General features: G+C 42.8%; 1 protein-coding gene across 1 annotated transcript in view; it reads right to left on the bottom strand.

Moving 5' to 3' along the window:
• The window catches only part of T265_14214 (hypothetical protein), a gene marked incomplete at both ends in the record, with an annotated part of 44632 nt that extends 23332 nt beyond the window's left edge, over window positions 1-21300 (bottom strand). The window contains 8 exons of the mRNA XM_009172599.1: window positions 945-1019; window positions 1924-2098; window positions 6061-6322; window positions 7184-7253; window positions 11944-12102; window positions 14914-15002; window positions 21065-21176; window positions 21267-21300. Coding sequence (XP_009170863.1) covers window positions 945-1019; window positions 1924-2098; window positions 6061-6322; window positions 7184-7253; window positions 11944-12102; window positions 14914-15002; window positions 21065-21176; window positions 21267-21284 — 960 coding nt within the window. The remainder of the gene's footprint in view (window positions 1-944; window positions 1020-1923; window positions 2099-6060; window positions 6323-7183; window positions 7254-11943; window positions 12103-14913; window positions 15003-21064; window positions 21177-21266) is intronic.
• Between the last annotated feature and the right edge of the window lie 937 nt (window positions 21301-22237).

Raw genomic sequence — 22237 nt, 5'->3', positions numbered from 1 at the left:
CTGATCAGCGGTGCCCAACAAATCCAAATAGCCACCCTGAGCATATCTAACCGTTTCAGTCAAAAATAGTGGCCTCTATGACCAGCCGCATTTTCAATGGTTAGTTCCTCCAGCAGTCAGACAGCTTTTCTACCTGAAGTTGGCGATCGTAAATTTAAAGCAGTTCTGGAAAATGGAGTAGACCTCCCGAAGGCCGAAGAGTATCTTGTCGCTAGTGTGTCCAGATATTTTTGGGACCAGGTGGTTGTACCGCATTCTCGGAAATATTCTCTTGGAAGGCCGCTGTGTATGTGGTTTCTTTTTTTAGTTCCTCTCTTTCCGTATCGTGTACAGAACAACAGGACGAGGAATGACGGTGAGAGTGCCTACGTAGATTCTGAACCCAGCTGTATAAATGGCGAATATACACTCATTTGCAAATTAATTTGGTTTTTCGAGAGACTCACCTGGAACCCAGCTGAACATCCCATTTGTGATGTTTTCAAAAGTTTGCAAACGAGTGTATATTCGCTAATTTCGTGCAATTTGGTTTCAAGTAGAACATAAGGTTGTGGGAAACCCGGGGACTGCGCCTACCTGATGAGCTCCAAGAAGGGCGAAACCGGTCGTGGGCTATCGATGGATTTTCAGCAACCTTATGAGTAGTAGATCACAAAGGCATACCATTATGTTATCCAGTCGGTTATTTTGATCGAAATCACCACTGCTAAACGACTATCAAGCCCATCTTGAGGGTATCTCATATTAGGTTCGGACTGATGTGCATTCTTGCGAGGTAGCTTGTCAGTGGATGGGCGTCCCTTGTGCTTATACTAGTGGAACTGAGAAGATGTGAACCACTTCTTTGAAGAACGATGATATTCTCAAGCGGCGCATTTGAACAGAGAAGTAAACGGTCCATCTTTGTCGTCAACGCACCATCAGGTAGTAGTGTTCTGACTTACTTGCTGCATCCCAGTCACGCTGTACGCATGGCCCGCAATCAAGCCGTTGTCAAGTTTGGCCTCAATGATTTGCGACTGCAAAAAGAACAAATTGAATGCGTCTCCTTCAAAACGTTAAGGCGATATTAACAATTCAGGAGTTTATCACATAGGATAGGTATACCGACAGGGGAATAAAATCAATCGCTAAAATCTGACAGATTTGCTATGTGGTTTCGGTCAGTAAGTCATGCGGGAGGGCGCGGTAAGGTGGCGATATTTACTGCAGAATATATAATATATGATTAAGAACATAAATTTAGTACGGATTTTATACCTTTGCTGGTCTAATCAAAGGTATTAGGAGAACCAGCTCAGAACGTAACGGGACCCCATAACAGCCAATGGAATAACCGTTTTTCTTTGAGACAGATTTCATTGGTTGTTCTTCACTCGTCCTTGACAGATGAGTTGTAGTCTTAGTATCAAATTTGACCACTTGTACGCGACGGAGATCAATAGATCAGCTGGCTTGCACGTTCACTGACATTTTTCTGGTTTGGTCAAGCGCACCAGGCGGTCAGGCGGCTATCCAGACCGGCGTTCACGGCAATAAGAAGGCATTAAGGTACTGTGGTTCATGACAAGAGACAAACGCGGAGGTTGCATTTTCACCAAAACTGACAAAGCCGCATGTGTTTTTCGAAATACTTCTCTGTCTATTACGCGTAGTTGGAGTGGCTGTATAGGGCATGCGCCAACTCCTAGGCCACCGGCCTTCGTTGTGCACATGGTTCTTCCATTCTTATTGATAGTGAGGGTTGAATCCCGGTTGTCCCAGGTCTGAATTTGAAAACAGCTTAGATACGCCCTCAAATCTGTATGGCTGAATGACAATGATTTAGTCAAACTTGGCCGTTGTACTTGCACTTGTGCCCTTAACGAGGAAAGTACATGACAGGCAAGAACATTTCTTGGCATCAAAAGAAATCGTACTTACGTCCACGGAACAGCCCATCAAACAACATCGATTGACGTAAATCATCATCTGCTTCACCAAGTCCTTGGGACGTTTTTGTGGGCTAAGCTCAATGGTTTCACATATGCCGCCAGTCAGATCTTCCATGGCCTCACTCTGTGTCCCACCTGACAGGTTCTCATAGCAGCCATTGACTCTGAAAATTTAATTAAATTAAAATTTTGTGGTATTTATAAACAAAAGTAACAATCAAAGGGAAATTGGCGAGTGATGACCCACTTTTTCTCGTACAGCTCCTACTGAAGGCGAGCACCCCCAGAAGAGCCCAATTGTATACCACTTTGTTCGTCCTCGGAATCAACACATGATGCAGCTGTGAATCACGAATTTGCATTGATTTCTCCTGAGTTGGTTCCATAATGAGCGTTTGTGTTCATACTACTAACCGGAAGGTCGCAGTATCGAGACCCTCTTGGGTTTCTTGAGGTGCAAGCTTCTGGTGTTTCCCAGTAAGGATGAAGCAGCTATAAGTGCTTCTCGGTTTTTCAGCCTAGATTAACTTCACCCAAAGGACGAGACGCCCAGTAAAATTCTCCAATCTCCCAATACTACTAATCAGCTCAGAGGAGGAACGATTCCAAAAGAGGGATGAAACTTCCATCTGAGAAGTCATCAATCTGGTTAATAGTCAATTGCTCCCACCTGCGACAAAAAGTCACAACTCTTCTGAATAGTGCAAGGCAACAACGCCCAGATTACGTGGACTGTGGGAGAAGGTTCAGAGTGGTCATTCTATTTTCGAAAAAAGGGGCGTTGTTCAACTAACGCGGGAGGTCGCGATTCCGGAATGGCTCATATTTTCCGAAGATAAGAAGAAGTTTCTGACTGGCTAACATAATGATACAGTTCAAAAGGCTGTGCGTATCACAAATATGTGTCTGAAAAGACCTCACGAAAAGGAGTGGTAAGCAAAATAACATTGCATCACGTAACTCCAGCTGGATCTAAAAAATCATGGATTTAAGTACTCCCGAAAACACGGACACCCAACAATCCACGTATTGCTCCACTCACCATTAACTCTCTCGGAGGTTGGCCCGAATCCTGTAGCATGTTTGAGTTTGTGGGATCAGTTTACTAACTTTCCTACTGATGAAGTAGTCGACTTCGTTTATATTGCTGCCAGAGATAGCCGGTTATCAGTAGGACATTGATAAGACAATCTATGTAAACCGTCACTAGTTTGCACAGTCAAATTCTAGTTTCTTATGGACGGCTCGTGTAACGGGGATCAAACGAATGTACGATCCTTCCAGGTGTTGATAGGTTGAGAGACACGGCTTGTGTCAGCACTACTGAAAATAAACTCAGTGCCTCTAAAGGCTGTGCCTGCGGACCCAGATACGCAGGAAAACCGACGAGGCATCTCGTGACACTAATCGGTGGATATGTCCAGAGTAAGCTGCTGTGATCTGATTGTGACTCTCCACGAAGTGCAATACTCAGGCAGTCTTTGGACTCTGTTCGTGTTGCAAAACCCTGCCAAACATTCCCCTCATCAAGCAGCACTTGCTGTCAACATACCTGACCCTCTTATTATGTGCGGAAACAATTAGCTATTAACCTCGTACTGGCCTTGTTTTTATTCCCACCTCACACTTGGTACTGGAAAATTTTGAATGTACACTCGCATTTACATTAAAATTGCATTTTTTCCAAAATTTATATTTGAATTTCACTTTTCGTGGTTTTACTGAATGCCACACCAATGCCGAAGATTAGCTGTCGGTCGATGCAACCCGTTCATGCTTTTATCTCAATTGACCTCGTCGGCCTTCTACGTCGGAAATTTGCCTCCAGGGAAATCTTTTTCGATTATCTACCATCGTCACAGTAAATACAGAAGAGATATCGAAAGCATACAAAAGACGATCAATTACCACAGAAGCGAGTAAAAAGTGTGAGCAAGCAAAATTGGGGACAATGGATGAAAACTCAATTAAGTTCAGACCACGCCAAGCTGAGTGGAAGGTGTGAACCTACATCGCTTGGGGAGTGGATATGAACGAACGCATGGGGAGTCAGATTTATTGAATGCATGGTAGGTCAGACATTTTTGTGTCCTTTCTTCATCGGCTAAGACCGAGCTCAAAACCATGCCTCCCTAGACACGGGTTCGATCTGAGGCATCGGTTAACCACAGCTCCTGAAAAAATTCATCTTGACATTGCTGTGGATTGCTGATAACGTGAGGAAAGTTGGGAATTTTGGCAGAGATTTCGTCCCGTAAGTGAAGCCCATCTGTACTGAAAAGCCCGGAAGCACAATACAGCTGCTTCATTCTTATTGGGAGCCATCCTACCTAAGTGCGAGTTAATCACACTGGTGATCAGCGCCTCCTGATCGAACGGTTAGGTGTTCAAACCAGCAGCTGAGAGGTGGGGGTGGGGGGTTCGAGACTCTGTAGACTTTCCTTGAGATGCGCACTACTGATGATCTGCAATAAGGATGAAACAGCTGTACAGTGATTCTCGGCTTTTCATCACAGACTGAATAAGGATCTAACAACCGGATCAGTGCCAAGCGGTCTTCGTATAGTCACTGTCACCTGATAGGTTGAGAGACACGGCTTGTGTCAGCACTACTGAAAATAAACTCAGTGCCTCTAAAGGCTGTGCCTGCGGACCCAGATACGCAGGAAAACCGACGAGGCATCTCGTGACACTAATCGGTGGATATGTCCAGAGTAAGCTGCTGTGATCTGATTGTGACTCTCCACGAAGTGCAATACTCAGGCAGTCTTTGGACTCTGTTCGTGTTGCAAAACCCTGCCAAACATTCCCCTCATCAAGCAGCACTTGCTGTCAACATACCTGACCCTCTTATTATGTGCGGAAACAATTAGCTATTAACCTCGTACTGGCCTTGTTTTTATTCCCACCTCACACTTGGTACTGGAAAATTTTGAATGTACACTCGCATTTACATTAAAATTGCATTTTTTTCCAAAATTTATATTTGAATTTCACTTTTCGTGGTTTTACTGAATGCCACACCAATGCCCAAGATTAGCTGTCGGTCGATGCAACCCGTTCATGCTTTTATCTCAATTGACCTCGTCGGCCTTCTACGTCGGAAATTTGCCTCCAGGGAAATCTTTTTCGATTATCTACCATCGTCACAGTAAATACAGAAGAGATATCGAAAGCATACAAAAGACGATCAATTACCACAGAAGCGAGTAAAAAGTGTGAGCAAGCAAAATTGGGGACAATGGATGAAAACTCAATTAAGTTCAGACCACGCCAAGCTGAGTGGAAGGTGTGAACCTACATCGCTTGGGGAGTGGATATGAACGAACGCATGGGGAGTCAGATTTATTGAATGCATGGTAGGTCAGACATTTTTGTGTCCTTTCTTAGTCGGCTAAGACCGAGCTCAAAACCATGCCTCCCTAGACACGGGTTCGATCTGAGGCATCGGTTAACCACAGCTCCTGAAAAAATTCATCTTGACATTGCTGTGGATTGCTGATAACGTGAGGAAAGTTGGGAATTTTGGCAGAGATTTCGTCCCGTAAGTGAAGCCCATCTGTACTGAAAAGCCCGGAAGCACAATACAGCTGCTTCATTCTTATTGGGAGCCATCCTACCTAAGTGCGAGTTAATCACACTGGTGATAAGCGCCTCCTGATCGAACGGTTAGGTGTTCAAACCAGCAGCTGAGAGGTGGGGGTGGGGGGTTCGAAACTCTGTAGACTTTCCTTGAGATGCGCACTACTGATGATCTGCAATAAGGATGAAACAGCTGTACAGTGATTCTCGGCTTTTCATCACAGACTGAATAAGGATCTAACAACCGGATCAGTGCCAAGCGGTCTTCGTATAGTCACTGTCACCTAGAATCGGTGGTGGTAATATTGACAGGGTGTTGATCAGGAATAGGAGCAAAAAGTAAATCCTAGGTGTTGTGGTTGAACATTGAGGCACACTGTGAGGCAAAGTCTTTAGAGTTCACATTTCAGCAAGCCGCTATGGTATCTTATTGAGATTTCTATTAGTATATGGGCGAAATAACCATCAATTATAAAAAAGGCTGCCTGAATATTGACGTCTTGAGGAAGAGCGAACATTTTCTCATGAATTTTACGAAACTCACTTTGCATATGCCTTTTCTAACAATGCTGACCAAAACTCATTGTCGTCAGCCGAGTGCATGAAGGCTAAGCGTGTTGTCCCTCTGTAGACTGGTAGGCGATCGTCCACTAATACCTCCACCCATTGGCCAAACTGCCAGAATCGCATTCGAAATACGCCAACGTAATCTTCACCTCTCATTGGCTGATCAGGAGGAACGACTTGCTGGAACAAAGCCGGATAGCTCGAAATCGAGGAAACCACAGCCAGTAACCAACAGTCACCTATAACGGATGAGAAGAATTGAGAGAGTATTCCTCGAAATTGTACATCGGGAATATGGGATTCCTAAGGATACTCACGCATTGTACGAAAAATGGTGGCGATATTCTTATCCGTATCGATTTCTCTCGTCTCTGACTATTAATCAAGGGGTAATATTTCTTCGCCGACCAAAAAATGCCCGATCTCCACCTACCTGGCAGATTCGTCCTATCCTATTCTATTTAGTCAATGGAGAACGTAAAAGCCATGGAATCGAGATTCGCTCGTATTGTGGCTCAACAGTCGGGCGCATTGCCTTACAGCTGGCATCCATCTGAAAACCGGAATCTTGTTTTATCAAGGCACCAATTGTTCTTTCTTTCTCCGAGACTCATGGATGTCTTCGGGCCAAGAACATTTCTATTCCTGGCACCTGAAGATAATCAAAGGATCAGAAACAAGAAGTTTCCCCAGACTTCCCCAGGAAGGTTGTCCGCTGACGTTTTTTTCGAACCTCACGACTAACCGAGCCATCTGCCAGTGTTTTTACATCGGTCATGCGCTGAACTAGTGTACAGAATCCTCTTCTTGAACGCACATCTGGACTATCCACTCTAAAGCACAGCAAATTAAAGTAGATACTGTCAAAAACCTGAATGTCTTGGTAGTTTACGGGTTGAAGATACAACGCAGTATGCTTACGAACAGATAAAAGTCGTGTTTATGAAAATTACGCAGGACTAGAAACACCGGATCACTTCACCAAAGTTGTACTGGCCGCTTGCAGTAAACGAGCATTTTCTGGTGTGGCATAGAAACTTTTTGTAACCCTTTGCAATTATTCTAAGCTGAGTTAGGATGAAAAATTTCAGCATACTTACCGCATTCGCCCTGTTCAATGTCGAAACGGCTCGCACCCCCGACGAAGAATTCTGCCCTGGGATTGATATCCTGCAGAGACAGAAGGTGAAAGGTTGTTGCACTCCGGTTATTTTGACAAGTTTTTCACTTACAAATTGATTCAATTTACTCCGCAATCATCCTCATAAGCTTGTTTCTTTTTGCGTTTGCACTTGCGCACCACATACTGCGAATTAAGTTGTTAAAAATTCAAAGAGAGCCCATTTTGGGCTTCTCAGGAAGATGTTATTCCTGGAGGTTGAGAATGCCAATTCTTCAATTGAACAATGATCTGAGTGAAGGTTTGGTTTTGATCTCACGCGCATGGTTGAATTACTGGAGATCTTCTTGTTGGGAATCCTCACGTTGACGGTGGCTGGACCCTTCACGGGATCTGATCTTACTACACGCATTTATCAATTCCTTATTATCGGATCCTATCTGGGAATCGGAGTCTGATTACTAAGTGGTGGCTCTAAACAGCCTCCGGTTTCGAGTTCATGGCATTCTCATTTTTTCCTGGAGAACTTACTCTGGTGAGTTCGCACTAAGGGGAGGAGCAGTGGACTCGAGTTTCGCAGTTATTGGAACTCACTAAAAGTGCATATTTTTGGTCTTGCCGAGATTTGAAATCTGGGCACTGGTATGTGAGCTGATCGTTAATATCACTACTTAACGAGTGCGCAATCAATTTGAGTTATCACAAGTGTTCACACGTGAGAAGTTTGCTGGATTCGTCTGACTGTTTGAAAGATGACTCAAAGATGACTCTCAGTATATTGAGAAAATAAAGAGCGGAGCATTCAAACGAGATTATTGTGAACATTGATTGTTTCGAATCAGATAACGAATTGCCGGATATCTTGAATATCATTCCAAAAGAAATTGGGGTGGTCTTTCTGCACGCACATTCATTTGAAGAGGTTCATAAAAAAGATTGTATTTTGAATGAATGTAGTATATTTTAAATCAATGTTCTTTGCCATATCCAAGCAACTTGATGTCCAAATACAGCCTAAGGCTGGTGAGAACTCGGAGACCAGACTTCCTGATGGACTTCAAATAGAGCAAAGCGGCTCGTGATCTGTCAGACGGTTTCCACCGAACACACAAGTACGGATAGTTCAAACTACGCCATTGTTATGCTTCTTTGAGGCTTCAGATGTCTTCCTCCCCATAACCGCCCGGCATGTCTCTTGTCCATATCTCTTTTGTGTTGAGCACGGCAAGACTATGAAGTCAGCATCGCATTACTTATTTTTTCTCAAGTCAGCATTCATATCCCAGCACACGGTGCCAGTTGGTTTTGGGTGGCTACACATTCCATCAACTATTTTCTATATTTGTGTAGTTTATTTTTCGAAAATTTTATTGTACTGATAGTCGATTACAAGTTAGAGCTCCGTTATCAGGCCTCTATAACGCTGAAGTGATTCTCGGCGTTGACAGAAGATCCGTTAGTCAGTTCACAGTACATTCCATCTTCCTGGTCTATTTTCAATCACACGCAGCCAATTCTCGAATTGCACAAGAAAAGGCAGAATTGTACTTTGTTTTTCACTCACGATCATGACACCAGGCAGTCGGTCACATGTACTTAAGTTCCCTGGAGCAGTATTGATTGTTCGATACAAGCTTGCATTCTGAGGCTTGAGCGTTGCTCTCAGATTGTCACAGGCTTATTGATCGGTCACGTTAAGATGCCACTAACACTGTAATGCTTTACCATTTTGCTCCTTTTCGCACTTCCTGTGGCGAACGACGTGAATTAATTCCGTAACAATATCATTCCTACTGATTCTTTCAACCACAGGCTCAATCGCCCGTTTGTGTTATTGTATTTCGATCCAATCTTACCGTAAATTCAAGGCGAAGGAATGGCACCTGACTGATCGGATTCAGTCATTTAGATAGGGTATAATGCATTCATACAAGTGGGTAGTTAGAAATAGAGATAATTCATCCTAAATCAAACCCCAAATAAGGCTCTGACCATCTTTATTAACAATTCCTCGATTTCGGTCGCTTTTGGGTGAGGTGTTCTGCAATTTGTCGGACTACAACACAACGCGGGTCCTAGGCGGAGCAAAGAGATCATAAAAACCCTACTATTCAGTTATCCGGTCACATCGAGAGACATGAGATATCGTTTGGAAACTATATGAACTTAAGTGGATAAAGAAGTTGTGCCCATTCAACCGTTCACTGTAGGTATTTTCCACACAGGCAGCAAAACATTTGCCAACCGACTGCCAAGCTCGATGAACAAGTCAACGACCACCTGATCAGAAAACGAGAAAAAGGGTTATAAAAACTAGCGAGAAATGGCCACTTCTTACAGTACTCTTCCGTTAAAAATAGTCCCATCCAATCCAGTTTTGAGATTACCACCTCAAAATTCAGACAGAGTTGTTTGTTTAATTGGTTCAGACAGTTTGCACGGCTTTTCCGTCAAACTTTCGAAACCGTATTAGTGCTTGTCTCGAAACCGCGGCCATCCTCGCTCAAATCAGGCACCAAAAATGTCGGTCTAACTAAAGGCTTACATATCCTAGCATCACAGGTGTTCTGCCCAGCAGAATTAGGCCTAAGTGACTCCCCCCTGCGGACACCACCCATTTGTGTGTAACCATATCCCTTCAGAGTTGAGTTTGAATTTTTCTGCTCACAGAAAATCACTCTTCGGGAACTTTATCTTCAATTCGGAGACCTATTTGAATATTCCAACTGTTGGTGAAAACTTTCATAACTTAACGCTGGTAAAGATGTCGTCAAGTCAAGGGGGAAAACTTACTGGCGTTTTTCAGATGTAGTTCAAAAGAGTCATATACTAATGAAGTGATACGATAAAATCAACCATGAACACTGACCATTGAGCTGCTTATCATGCTTGCAGCTTTTTGCGCTCTTAGTGCTCATTCTCTACCCTGCGCCTTCATCACAGTTCTATAGAAGGGGAAAAACTGGACCTATTCAGCAACCTTCCCCAATATGATTTCTGTTTTCCCCCCGTTCCGTTGTACTCATCTTTGCATGCAAAACATAAGTCGTCATCTTAGTATATGATCAGATTATCATAAGGTTTTTCTATACTAGAAAGACACATATCGACGTATAATGAATACTGAAGACTTAGAAGCCACCGGAACATGTACATGAAACCCTTTACTGGCTAGAAGTGAGGGCTGACTTAATTTTACTGATTTATGTACTTCATTTCAGTTTACGTGCCTCTGAAATTACGTTCGCGTCGGCAGAAATAACCAGCCTTCCGCTCAGACAAACTAAGCATGTCAAGGAAAAATTACTACGAACAAATCGGACAATCACGTGACCATCGCGTATGAAATATAACACACTACTTTTGCTACCCAAGATCTCATTCTCTCTGTTGTTAAGCCATCCGAGCTACATAGTGACTATAGTGAAGCAAATATGATCCAAGTGAGAAGACCTGTCTTTGTGCCTACAGGAACTGTGAACCAGAAGCCCAAATGAATCGTCTGACTGATCTCAATCTAACCCCACTCTGAACCAATGTCTCTTCCTTTGGTTGTTTGATGCTATTTGCCTGTCTTAAAATTAAGTTTTGCGCTCACGACTGACGAGATCAGTAAAGGGTTGGAATATTGTGGCGCGTCTTCTTGATGTTTCGATCAAATGGTCAGAGGGACCCTTGTGTTTCAGATTGCTTACTGTTAAGGAGCCTGCTTCTTTAGAATTGCATCTGATCGATGTGGCTATATGGATCGATCGACCAGGTTAAAAATCTGTTTTTGAATTTTGAATGGACGTTTATGGTACATATGGCACGATATTTGCTCAGAAGTAAGGTAGCCCCATTTCTTCGATACACAATGTCACTGTACTGTGTACAACTGCCAAACACTACTAAATGTTCAAACAGGTACACAGTTGCATTTTATGAATGTATTAAGGACAGATTTGATCAGAGGTTTTAAAACCGTCAGGACGCTAAATTTATAAACGTGATCCTAATCGCGATTTCATACGAATGAATGTGAGTAGCTCAACTTCCAAAATGGGACGGCACTGAAAATGGGATGTGCCAATGAGAATAAATGCCCTCATTTTTATGCCACGGAATGCAAAAAAAAACAAAATGTTAACATAAAGAACTAGAAAAACAGTGGAATTGTGTGGTTCACAAGTATGCTTTTACATGTGTATAAGCAGGGTTCGGTGTGCCAGTTTTATCAGTACCAATGAAAAGCTGTGCACTACTGATGAAACATGCTAGTGGTGTCCGGTAAAGTGGCAGAACACCGTGCCTTCATCACCTTTCGCCGCCTACACAGCAAGGCCGAATTTGTTGCGGTTCCGTAAACAACGATATAGCACATGATGTGGTTTGAAATAGTTACGAAACCAGTTATATTTACCAGTTAGTCATTCCAACTCCCCCTGAAAAGGTTAATATGGAAATGATACTAGTAATAATTATAATAATTATCGATCAGCCGTAACACCCTTTCGGTGCCGCTCAAAGGAGACATGAGTGCTGAGACATTGCCAGGTTGTCCACATCTAGACAAGAATAATCGAAATGCAGAGGTTGGGTTCGAACCACAGACTTTCTGGTCAGTGAGTTTGAACCTTAACCACTGAGCTATGTCGTGCTCATATGCATCTCTGTCAATCCATGTAATCCTGTAACTTTGACCAATTTCGGGAAACCAGACAGAAAATATAAGTAGAAAGCAATAAGTGATGTTTTTACCTTTGGTCTCTTCCATTCCAACTTTCCACGGAGTTTTGACATTCCGACTGAGCTGTCATCAGCTGGAAAATCTGGGTCCTCCCACACAGTCCCTTCACGTTTGAGTCGACGAACCAATGTTTCATGTTGCTTGCTAGCGAGGTTCGACAACAGCTTCATCTGTTGTGCAAAGAAATTATGAAGATCGAGCGTTCAGTCTAATGTCAACGCACCGAAGCAATCACCCGTTTATCGCTATCAGTGGACAGAGAAGTTAGGAAACAAGCCTCGGGCAAATGAGTCCCTTTGCATCGGAAAAGGGAAATTTCATGAATGCAGCTTTTTGCACGGCGTTAATCGTACAAAAATCGCCCCAAGAAATTCGGATTATTGCTGTTACTCAACCAGGATAGCCTGGTGAACAACACCGTAGACTTGTGTTTGAAGGAGTCCCGCATTAAATTTGACCACCGTCTACATTTGGTATGATTTTTTCATCTTCAAAAGTATAGCAAATATTCTTCGTCTCAGGAGGCAAGCCCGTAGTGTGGTGATATCGTAGTGATATTGTATAACGTCGATTCCAAAATTCAAGTTGTGAGCCGAAAACTCAAAGTACACGGACAATTATAGTGACAAGTAGCTGGAAGCAGCCTACCAATCAATACAACACAAAATAATTCGGTGCACGGATGCTGCTACTCACATCGGTTTGCTAACTAACTACAAGAGAGTTCAGAAAACACTTCAGCAGCCACTTTAGACTCTTCATACGCTACGCTACGCTTACGCCGTGGTGCAGTAATTCGCGAAAAAATGTTAACCAAATATACTTGCCGTTGGTCCTGCTTCATTCATTTCTGATTCTAATGGTTCGATATAAAATACATTCTGGTTTTATAGGCATTTCCAGGCTAGAGTCTTAATGGTTTGATACTGATCTGATTCTTGGCAAGAACCTCGCGAATTCAGGGACGTTGTATGAACTGGGCCGTACGGTAACAACCTGAGGCATCAAAAATATTAGCCACTATTGAACAGACAATAAGGTCTGTCAGGAAGGAATGCAAGTTCAGCAGAATACTTGCAGCAACATTAGAGCCCGATCGAAAATCTATTGTTGGTTGATACCCGATGCGAATTAACCATTCAGTGAAAGGACTGAGGGTGTTTGCGTGGCTGCTGAGCAATAATCGCTTGACCCTCGACCCAATGGGGTAAAACATACAAGGCCGTGAAACAGATATAATCTCGAAAGGAATGCAATGCAAAGCAATTATGTATAAAACGCAAATCCGGTCTGGTCTGGGTTCATTTGGAGCGTATGGTTGGTGGGACCTCTGTCTATCTGACGAACTCCAAGAAGAGTAAACCGGTCGCTGTCAGCTGAGGAGTTCACGGTAGCCTCATGAGTAGTGTGTTATGGCAGGAAACCATCAGAATGCTATCAGTTTTCTATATTACCCTACCGGCAGCTAACTGGAAACTGCATATTTTTGACTTGGACCAAAGTAGGTTAGGAACTGAATTGGCGACAATGAACGTGGATATGAGTTCACAAAGAACAGGAGAAAATGTGACGAGACTACAAGAGTTCCTAATTAGTTTAACTATGGTGACAAACTGAGATCAGTTTCTGTTAGATTGTTTAGGTACGGAGAACTGTTCATCTGAACGAATGTTTTCACAGGCTGCAATTTTGAGTCAAGTTTTTTTTGACATTCTCTAACGAATTGCTTTGCGAAGTGTTGATTGACACTGCCTGATATCACTAGACTATCTCACGTCCTTCGAAACACGAAAAACACGCTGTTCTACCCCTAACACAGAAACACGCGCACCGGTGAGTTTATTCGCTCACGTGCACTGTGGCAACGACCTTATTATTTCTCTGCTGATCCCTGGCACCAAAGTTGACATCGTCTCAAAATCGCCTGTGTCTTACAAAGAAGTTATGCGGTGCATGGCTACTCAATACCACAAAACACTTATTCACTTTTTACCTATTTTGCGGCTCAGGGAAACAAGCACTCAGCGAAATGCACTCATTTGCAAACAGATATGGTTTTTCGGGAGACTCGCCTGGAATCCGGCTGGATCTTTCGTTTTTTAGAGAAACACATCACAAACGAGTGATTCAGCCGGCTTTCAGGTGGGTCCCTTGAAAAACCAAATTAGCTAAAGATATGAACAAAATGCTTCTTAGCATAAGGCTTTCCTAGAACTTCTCCCAATCACCATCTGAAAGTCTGGTATCGAAGAAGCAATACCAGATAATAAAATGATTAATTCAAGAACCACCTCCTGTGGATTTCGAATGCAACACTTCAAACTGTATAAAGGCAGCACTACTAGTAACCTATGTGAGTAGCACGTACACTACCATCAGTGGGTGTTCTCGGGTATTCTGCCGGTTGTCTACTTGCTTGGCCAACGCGTTCGTCTGAACACGAAAGCTTGAACTGGCGAATGACTTGTGGTAGTTACTTGGGGCAAACTGTCCCTAGGATATTCTATGATCCACAATGGGTTGACGAATTTGCGTCCAACTTTAATAAAGATTTCATAATTTAGGTAGATCCTGAAAAGCCACTGAAAAACCGAGAATCACTCTAGAGCCGCTTCATCCTTTTGGGGATCATCAGCAGGGAGCATCTCACGAAAATCAAGGGAGTCTTCTCAAATTTCCTCACTACTAACAATCTGCAAGTAGTTCAGATCAGTAAAACTTCCAGCTGATAGGTCATCACTCAAGCGGCCAGTTGACATGCAACGTGCTGTGCGATGAGCGGCTACCAATACTGTCTAAGTGGGAGTTGATCACACGAATTATAGGCTGTTTTTGGCCAAGTGGTTGAGTGTTCAAACTACTAAAAAGATCGATTGGCAGCAACAAACCTGTCAGCTGACAATTGATCCACCATAAAGCGTGCATGTATTTTCGACCAATGTTCAATATAAAACTCCCGAGACCCGAATTTTCAAACTCACTTTGGCGTAACCTTTCGGAGTGAGGGTTTTCGGTATATGAGGGTTGAATTGCATACGCCCCTTGCCTTTTTTCGGCTCAAGAATTTTCACTGAAAGCCAAATGCGAACGTAAATGAGTTGGTTTCACAGTCGAGCAATGATTTAATAATCAACTGGCTAACTAAGTCTTTTGGAAAAAGGGTTAAATTTAAAGAAAAACTTCAGTTCCTTTTCCGTTTTGTGAGATATAAGGCATCCTACCGCCATTTTCATTCAAATTAATAGCAGGTACAAATCCTGTCTTAGTGATACCTCTTACCTATGAGCTTCATTTCCGGTCGCAAATCTTCGTGCAATTTGTTCTCAAGTAGAACATAGGGTTGACGGAAACTCGGTGACTGTGTCTACCTGATGAGCCCCAAGAAAGGCAAAACCGGTCGTGGGCTGTCGACGAGTTTTCAGCAACCTTATGAGTAGTAGTGCATTACGAATATTCATGAAAACCCATTTGAAAATTACCTAAGCTTCTCAAAGTGAATGTTCTTTGCCAGCTAAGATTTATATTATTCAACACAACGGCTGAATGCTTTTTTATGCAGGGCATTGCTCAACACTGCGCCACTGGCATCATTTAAACCGTCTATAGTAAGCATGCAGGACTCGGAAAAAAAAACTAAAAAACGCGTATTGCAATCATGTGTAGTCTACCAAGGCTCAAACTCAACCCCGATATCTGGCTGCTCTTGTCAAGATTTGAGAAACCTGGCAGTATCTGGGCCCTCCATGGAATGGCTGGGCAGTTAGGCACCAAAAAGTAAATGACTGTTTTTTGTCACTAGGTCAATCACCAAACCCATCCCCCTAGCATAATACCTTGCAGGATAAACTCAACAAACAACGGACTCAAAAACTACTCCGTGGTACTCGACCTAGTACTCAATGTCCCAGAGTGAAAAATTCCCAGATCGAATCTTCCCCTCGGTACAAAATTAACAGATTAACGCTACTGCATTTTCTCTCCTTGTATTCTTTATCCAAACCGGGAACCTTCTCAGAGTAATTCAAAATGAAGCAACAAGAAATTTTACTCATCTCAGTACACCTCAGATAAACTGCCTCCAGAGAAGCGAAGGCAGATTTATATTCTAAGTGATTCACTTCGAAAGAACGAACAGTAACATGAAGCTACACTTTGCCGTAAGGTAAGGTTCAATAGCCAGCATCTGACAACCGTTTATCCAATTTCCAAAGGCAGCACTGCTTTTGAAAACTGACAGGGAGTTTCGATTCTGAATTTCTAACGCAGATTCTTTCTAATGGAAATATTTCCTTTTGCGTAACTCAAAGTCTGGCTAGACGGTGCCCTAATCAATATATTAAACTCAGTCATTTCACAACAGCTGATAGCAGCTTTACGAATCTGGCGTTTTTTTTGTGAAGCCTTGCTCATATACTTGGGTAATAGCAGTAAACACCTGAACAAAGCACTCTAACTCAAGCGGATAGTTCCATGAAAATGTGCTAGATCTGTTGAAAACTCGTTGAACAACATTAGAATGTCTTGAAGAAACTTCACCCTTTTCAGAAGGCGTTTTGTAGCGGCTGGAAGATTAGTAACCACTGCGCACTATCACTGACACACCGCTTGACTCCACGCCACTGACGATATCATCACCATGATTGGTAATGAAACGTTTGCAATCAAACTAATCAGCTCAGTTATGTTCTCGTCCACAGTTGAAGCAGTAGTAAAGGACTGAGCTTCACAGGCAACGTTCAATCCCAATGAGCACCATTCATTACGGAGTGAAATACTTTTTCCCTCTCGAATGCGAACATTTCTGCTGGCTAGAGGTTGCTTACCCTTCCTTTCAAGGGGTTTTCGGAACCGGAGGGCTTTACCAATAAAACGGTATTTTTGACATCACGGACTACAATCCAACGTGATCGATTCCAACAATCTGAACAGATGCTTCAAGAACTGAAATTTAAACTGATCAACCTACGAAGATGGGTTGGGTGGGAGAGGCAGCTTCAAATGCGAAGAATTCCCTAGCTTTCAGTCGATGTCTTTTCTTGTGGGAGCTACAACGGTGTAGGTAAGTCTAACTGACAGTCGCCCATAGTAGTTGGCATATTTTGCCTCAGTGACCGGTGTTATAAATTTATGTGAACAAATCTTTTAAGCAAGGAGGTAACAAAGCCCACTGACACCAAAAAAAGACCAGGCTGGATTAAGCTATGCAAGATCGAGTAAGTTCTCAAAGACTTTAAGTGAAAAATCCACGGCGTTACTACCCCACAAGAGGTTGGTTAGCACAAAAATGCTAACGTAACTGGATAAGCATTTATTTTGTTTTAATAAGCATCACGCTTTTGTGTTTTTTTTTCAAAACACATCGGGTGGCAGACCAAGGCTTGATCTTTCGAGTCATAGAATGAGCTGTTTGTCTCAGCATTGTGCAGAGCTCACCTCAAATACCAAAGTTTAAACGGAGTAGTTCAGTCTACCGATCGATTACCTCAATCGCGTAGCTATACTCCGTTAAAATGTGAGACCTAGCAACGACTGAGTTTCTAATCACCCTTGATCCCGTAACATGACACACAGGAATTTGTCACCATACAGAAGTTGAATAGTCACCTGGCGAAGGCATTTGTGCTACACAGAAAGACACACTTGGCATGAGCACTGTTCTAGTGTATTTGGGTTAAATTTGAAAGTTCTGAAGCCCAAATGATCGTGGGAATTCTGACCACCGGCAGTCACTGTGTTTGAGTCAACGTAGCACGAAACACCAAACTTATTTGATCACACCAAAAAAGCCTGCGTTGAATGAGAATGGAAGGACTGCGCCTATCGATATTTACCCGCGCAAAAATTGGGCATGTAGGGTCGCCCTCTGCCAGGATAAGCTTCAGAAATCAATGATGTAGTACATAACTCAGCTGCAAGGGTCATGAAGAACTTACATTTAAAACGGTCCGGTAGAATGCAACGGCAAAATAGTTCTAATGCACGACAGATAACACTGATCGGTCCAAGAAAATTAGTCACTTTTGAACAACAAATTTACCTGAGAAAGTGAGGTAAAAGCCTAAGAATTTAATTGCATGTTTAGGCAAATAGACAACTCGATAATTGATCGGTATGCATCCTCAGTAAATGAGTACCTGTCATCAATTAAACCAGTAAACACTAACGATACTCTGGGAAGGTAAGGCTCGTGCCATCATGCTGTACTTATTTCGGTTTTTCTTTATGAAGACAACTCATATTATCAAATCAAATCAGGATTATGGACGACAATTCACTCCAGCATGCAATAGTGCCGGAGTCGAAAATTGTATGTGAATTGGCTGAAACCGTTCTGGCCACAAATGAAAGACTATCGACTCCAAAATGTATAATCTCCCTAGAACAACTAGAAAGCACATTTTGCGATATGTTGTCATTTCTCCTAGCACCTTCAGTCAAGAACGTGAAACTTGCGGATAGTTGTAGCTTGGTCATCTGGTAGACTGCTTGATAGCCATGAGATTTTGTGGCATGATTTGACCAACAGATCTTTACGTATCACTACAACTCTCTATTTTTTATTGCATAACAAGAACTTAGAAATCTCGTGTGATCCACTTGGAAGTCTGTTTCCAAGTGAGGCATGATTATAGGATATGCAGGACCAAGGCTTAATGTCTTATCGGTGGATTGGGGTTTTCACAAACTCCTGATCAGATGTAGGTTCGACTTGGCAAAACAAGTCTGTTGATCGGTCCGTATCGCAAACCCAAATTAAACCTCGCACCGATTACCAGGCAGCCAGCTCTTCGGTCTTTAAACCAGGTCGTCCCTTCCTTTGGCATAGTCTGTGGGCCCATTTGCAGGTGTGAGGACGCTTTTACTGGTAAATCAAGAAAGCCTACATCAGAGAACGCTACCGATGGGTGTAAACTGAACCCTATCATGAGAACAACAACGCAATCCCACATCAGTATTAACAGACAGGCATTTCAGTTTCAAAATTTGTCGGATCATTTTCTACATTCCAGCAATTTGCACAAAATTGGCCTGAGTAGCTGGACGATATCAACGTCAGGCCCATTATGCGATTCTCACACAAAGCTTAGTATCGGCCCTGAGAAATCATGTGTCAAATCGCGTACGAAGCCTAACTGCTCCAGGAAGGAGGGGGCTTGTGGTTCAGGTAGACTTCTAGATTTTTATCGTACAGTCTACGTGCACTTGAACCATTCATGTCAATATCTGGCAAATCCAGTAAGCATCCAATGATGTACGTCATCAGCTTACCGCAGATTAGGACCATCGAAGGATGTTAATGATAACTGAAGCTCTTTTGAGCGAATCGTACCTGCCCTAGTGTAGAGAAGACGTATGTTTACTCTGGCATGCACCATGTGAAAATCAACCGAAAGGTGTCATCAGAACGATAGCCTGATCACTTGCATTATCCAAACCGAATGTTGCACGCCTACGGCAGTGGAATGAGTGCGGACACATGTATCTTCCCTTAGTGCTACTACGTTTTCCCGTGCACTTTTGTGCGAACACCATCTGTTACTTACCATGATTTCTGCCACCCATACATGTTCTTATCAAAACAGTTGGCAAGTCCCGTGCAGATTCAAGTACTAGTCACTCCAAATTCTCAGCGATACGAATAGGCTTTCAACAGGCCCCTAGTCTGTCCAACCCGCCTGAATATTCTTATGCAACTTGTATTTTACTGCCCCATTTCACAGCCCTTTCTCTACACGAGAGTTAGTTTAATGCATGACTTCGTTATGCCTACAATTCCATCTCAAAACGCTCTTTTGTTACAGTCCTCACTCAAAAGTTGACAGCATGATTTATTCCGAAGTGCGGATATCTTGGTGAGCTAGCTGCATGAAATTGACCGTATTGACCCTCTTTTTTCATTCGATTGTCAACTTCTGAAGAAGTTCTGTGATCCGACTATGCTTATACTTACATTGTGATAAACTGTGAGGCTCCAATTCTGAAAAAAATGTCGATATCGGAGGACACAGAGTGGAATTGAACATGGCCTCTCAAGAATCCAAAAGACAAATCTCCGAGAAACGTAATCAACTGGTGTTAATTGAGGCGTTCTCCCTTGGAGCGGGCTTTTCAGTGACAATATGAAAGTACTTTTTCAGTACCGTTTGAATCATGTTCGCTACGGTATATCGTAGATGTCCGTTATTAATCAGTTTACAAGTTCGCAATAGAGATCTTGTCACGGTGAACAAAATAATGACTATATGACTCATACGCTTCATATTTAAGGTAAGTTGCCTTCCGGTTACCCTTACAGTCTTTGTATCTCCAGAACAGCTCACAGCTATTTGGCAACACACAGGCGAGATCACCGATAAATAGCAATTAGCCAGAAAGTCATCGGAGCGACGAGCTTTACGATAAATATTTAGAGTGACTGGACAGTGGGTTTGGCAACTTAATAGTTTGCATACGAGTTATTTTATTCTTCCCGGCTAGTGAAATCAGAGATGTTGTTGGTTGCTGTCAATCTCGTTCCGTACCACACACATGCATGCGAAGGGAAGAGTCAAGGAATAGAGAAATTCGGATATCTAGGTCACACAGTGCGTAGTACTCTGAGTATCAATTGAAAATTTTCTCAAGCTGCTTGTGAAGATTTTCTTGTCGTTCCGTGGGTAGTTTTTCGGTAAACCTTGATCTGATGTCCATTCCATCGTTATTCTTCTGTCACAAGATTTCGAATGTTTTTTTCGCTCCTATCGTCACCAAGAAGGCCTTTATTCGTTTAACTACTTGCATCGTGAAAGTAGTAACCATGTTTGCTAATTTCCCAGCAGTGTCTTGCACAAGTTTCACTCCGGTTGAGGGTTAAGCAAGAAAGTGCTCAAAACGACGTCACTGCTTTGAAACCTGAAGTAGGGGATCTAGGAGAGTGCTCCAAATACTGCGTTAGCCTTGTTGTTATCCGCGGCAGGGCACTTTTGATCATCCTGAATTCGTTATTGTTTCTTATGCTATCGGTCAAACCCTTTGCTGGCATAGAGATAATAAACTGTTGGTCACCGGACGAGAAAATCCCTCAGACGAAAATAACGAAAATAAAAAGCCTGCGTTATGTATCCACCCGAAAATACGCTGTGATAGACTTACGATAAGCATCAGGGCTCTCTCGTGTGACATCCACAGGTCTACCACCAACATCTTCGGCAGCTGGTTTCTGTCTTGGTACAGAAGAGGAGGCATTGGCATCTGGGGCATAGACCTGTTAAAGGTGCCAAATTCAAGATGAAAATCAGCAGACGAATAAGAAGCAATGACGTCTTTAGAGACACTATGAGAGTGCCCAACTTACAATGGTGATCTTTCCCATTTTGAAAGTGATTTAGAAACTGGCGCCCTTCGCATAGTGCTTGGTAGGCTTAAGTAGCATTCTTAGACTAGAGTTAACTACACACATATGCGTGCAGTCACGAGGTAGAGAGAAGGACAGGTTGTAAAATGATTCAAATATTCGCTGTCGCTCTCATTAATGGTTTTACGTGATGCACACACAACAACGACTTGTGAGTCGAGTGTCGTTGTGCGCACCACTTCGTGCAACATTTTTGTGAGTGACTTAAGTTGTGTGTGCGCAGTTATGCGTGTGTTAGCGGGATCCAAAAAAGGCGCACAAAATGCGTTTAAAAAGTTGTGTGTGCGCAGTAATACGTGTGTTATCGGGATCCAAAAAAGTTGCACAAAATGCGTTTAAACAATTTACCTCGTATTCTATGTGGAGAGAGAGACATAGTATTTTCTCAGAACCCGAAAATGCAGGTAGGTGTAGATCACAAGCAACTCGAATATTCGGCGACCAAAGTTAGAAAGCTGTTAGTGTTTATGAGTGAACAGTAACTCGCAGAATCCCGTTAACTGCGAAATTAATGTGTTGCTCATTAATTCAGAGTGTAGAAACGCAAGCGCATGGTTAATCTACAGAGTTGGTGAGCACCTTTGTGCGGGTTGGCCTGCAACACCAGTGTAACACAACAATCCCTGTTACAAAAAGACCGGTCTCAGAAAAACGTCATTTCTTGTACTAAAATCTTTTCCCTAGCTACTTATATTTGATCAAGGAGCATTTGGTGGTTCAGTATGCTCGTCCAATGTGCAATGTTATGAAACTATATATTTTTATGTGATCTTATCCCGACAATCGATCTTTGAGATGAAGTGTGAAGTGACTTATCTATCCCCAGAGAATAGGTCGCCCCACATGTCGTTCACCCAGAGTGCCGTAAACCAGTGCTCAAGATTTTGGAAACATTTTGAGGAGCTTCCTTC

This window comes from Opisthorchis viverrini, assembly GCF_000715545.1.
Source record: "Opisthorchis viverrini unplaced genomic scaffold opera_v5_159, whole genome shotgun sequence".
In the NCBI taxonomy this organism is placed as follows: domain Eukaryota; kingdom Metazoa; phylum Platyhelminthes; class Trematoda; order Opisthorchiida; family Opisthorchiidae; genus Opisthorchis; species Opisthorchis viverrini.
This window is presented reverse-complemented; position numbering and strand designations above follow the sequence as displayed.